The 2,847-nt window shown below is 34.0% G+C and overlaps 1 protein-coding gene across 2 annotated transcripts; it reads right to left on the reverse strand.

Moving 5' to 3' along the window:
• LOC107644881 (beta-carotene 3-hydroxylase 1, chloroplastic) lies at window positions 80-2,433 on the reverse strand (the record flags this gene model as incomplete). Of its 2 annotated transcripts, XM_016348831.2 has the most annotated exon segments (6): window positions 80-136; window positions 512-637; window positions 946-1,080; window positions 1,498-1,569; window positions 1,674-1,733; window positions 1,940-2,427. In XM_016348831.2, coding segments are annotated over 6 exon segments (843 nt in total), but the record flags the coding sequence as incomplete, so codon positions are not given.

A 2,847-nucleotide genomic window follows, 5' to 3' on the forward strand; every position in this document is an offset into this window, starting at 1 on the left:
TACAAAAATATAATAATTTAAAATGAAAAAAAATAATAATAAAGGGAGAAATAAACAAGAATATATGTAACTCTCTAACCTTTGGTCCCAAAAAGAGGCCATATGGCACCCCATTGAATTTGTCCGAATGGTGAAGCTGAAATAAATAAATAAATAAATAAATAACAGAGACAAATTAAACAACAAAATCTTGATCTCGGTACTGTATCAGATCATTTTCACAAATAAACAAACATCAACATGTGTTTCCTCCCTATGTTCCTATTAATTAAGTGAAACCAATCATAGCCTAATATATAGTATAGCATCCATAAATTAGGGAAATTATAATGTTACTTCTATTTTGATAATGCTGCTATTTTTTCTATAAATTCATAGAAACATACAATGAATAAAAAAAATGTAATGAGTGACATTATCAAAAATAGGAGAGGAATTATCATATTTTCATAAATTAATATTAATTTAATATAAGAAATTGAAGATGTAATAGAAGAATTAATTAGTTTACTTTGTGAGCAGCAGCAACTCTTCTGAAGTAGGGAACATTGGCAATGGGACCTACAGGGAATCTCCTATGAACTAAGCCATCGTGCACAAACATGTAAGCCATTCCAAACACTGTGATTCCAAGACCCTGCACCATTATACTCAAATCAATTAATTAATCAAGAAATTCAATTATGACTGCATTCGTTCTTTTAGATTATCATTCACACCATAGATATAAAAAGTAGTTATTTATATCGTGAAAATTTAGATGTAGTTAGTTGTCTTTACGTAAAGTTGATAGCTAAAAATTGTTAAATGATTTAAATATTTGACTAAATTATCATCTAACGATTCTCAACTGTCAACTTCACGTGAATTGGTACCGATTTATATTTAGGTAACAGCATTTAATAAAACAAAGAAAAAGTAAAAGATTATTATATATATACTTACAGCACCAAAGCAGAGGCCAGGGATTAGTCCTTTGTGGAAGAAACCGAAGGAGAGAAGAGCAATGGCAGGAACAGCGTTTATTATTGCAAACACATCGTTCAATTCGAAGGGTCCATCTCTTGGTCTATGGTGGGACTGCAATTTTATTCAAACCAAAATTTCACTTCTTTTTGTCCTTTTCTTTATTCTTTTTTAAGATAGATATCATATCACATACTTTACACTGATTTGTTGATCACGGATTGGGAAGGATAAACCAAAATCACAAATCATTCTAATTTCAATACTTATACTTTGTGTTTGGGCCTTGCATTTGTAAAACTATTAAAAAATTATGACGAAAACTCACACGATATTGTCTTTGCAAGTGAAAATAACAGTTAAGACTTTGAAATCAGGATTAATATAATACATGTTTAACCAAAAGGTCTAAAAGTAAGACTAAGCACCGACAAAGTCTAAATTGAGATTATGAATCTTGATTCTCTACTGTGTTTTGGAAAGCTTCATTTGGAAGTTATAATTAAATAAATAAAAATCAAATTAAATTACCTCATGCATGTGCCACAAAGAAGCATGCCAGAGAGCTCTGTGTGCCCATCTAGCCCAAAATTCCATACCCACCTGAAACAATATCATCACATATCATATGCTATACCCAAATTTCACATAGAATTGGAAGCAATCAAATTCTGAATTTGTAAAATTTTGTAATGTAAGGGGCTTACAGCAGCACCAACGGAGAGAGCAAATGTGCCAAACATTTCAGACAATGGAATTTCTCCACCCTACACCAACCACCAACTCTCAATTTCAGATTAACTAACACATGCTTGAATTATTCTTAATTAATCAAACGGAATTCAATAATGCAAGTATTATTACTGTTAGATAACAATTTAGTCAAATTATAAGATAAGTGCACGTAAGTCTGGAATATTATAAAATAGTGTGAAAATTGTGAAAGCAGTTAATGAGATAATTACATAATTACCTCAAATTGCCATGCGAATCTATAATAAACAGCGAAGACCGCCATGGAAGTGATGCCAAAGCTAGACATCATGGCGGTAATGAGGTACGTTAATCTCTCAGACTTCTTCCTGGCCAATCTCTCCGCGACACGTGGCGGAACCAGCTGAGGATAAACCACAACGGTTTCTTCTTCGTCCTTTTCGCTTTCCGCCACGTGGCTGCTGGCGGTTTTCTTGGGGTCTTCCATGAGAACACAGGTAGTGAACTTTATAGTTGCGGGCTTCTGGTGTGTTCTGAAGAAGGAAGCAGGCGTTGGAGTGTGAGGATTGAAGGATTGGTGTTTGTGGTGGTGGTGGTGGTGAGGTCGGAGGAGGGGCTTCCAGGCAATTGCGGCGGAGAGTCCTGCCGCCATGGTGGGTTTGAGTTGTGAGGCTCTGAAAAGAGAGAGAAAGAAGTGAGTGGTGATGGTGAGAGGGGAAGAGAATGAAGGAAGGAGAGGGGGGTTTTAAAGGGAGAGAAACAACAGAGACCACAACTTTGATTTCTGTTTGAACTTTAATTTCCACCTCTTTCTAATGTGGACCCTATGCTATATGTTTATGTATTTTATTTTAGCGAAAGTACGAGAAGCCAATAGAATATTTATACAATGAATAGAGGTTTAGAGAGTATTAGAGATATAATTATTAGTGTTATTTTTTTGATCAGTTGAAGCTTTTGGGATGAGTTGTATCATGATATGGTATTAGAGCGTTAAATTTGAAAGGTCAACGATCCTTGGTGAATCCCAAAATCAGTTTAAGTTTTTGGGAAGATATTTATTATCGTTAGTATTCAGATTGGTTATTTTAAATAGTATGGTAGTCCATTGTCTCCCTAGCATCCTTTATTTTTCTTTATTTTATGTATTTATTTATGAAAAAATGT

Source organism: Arachis ipaensis, chromosome B05 (assembly GCF_000816755.2).
Source record: "Arachis ipaensis cultivar K30076 chromosome B05, Araip1.1, whole genome shotgun sequence".
Taxonomy (NCBI): domain Eukaryota; kingdom Viridiplantae; phylum Streptophyta; class Magnoliopsida; order Fabales; family Fabaceae; genus Arachis; species Arachis ipaensis.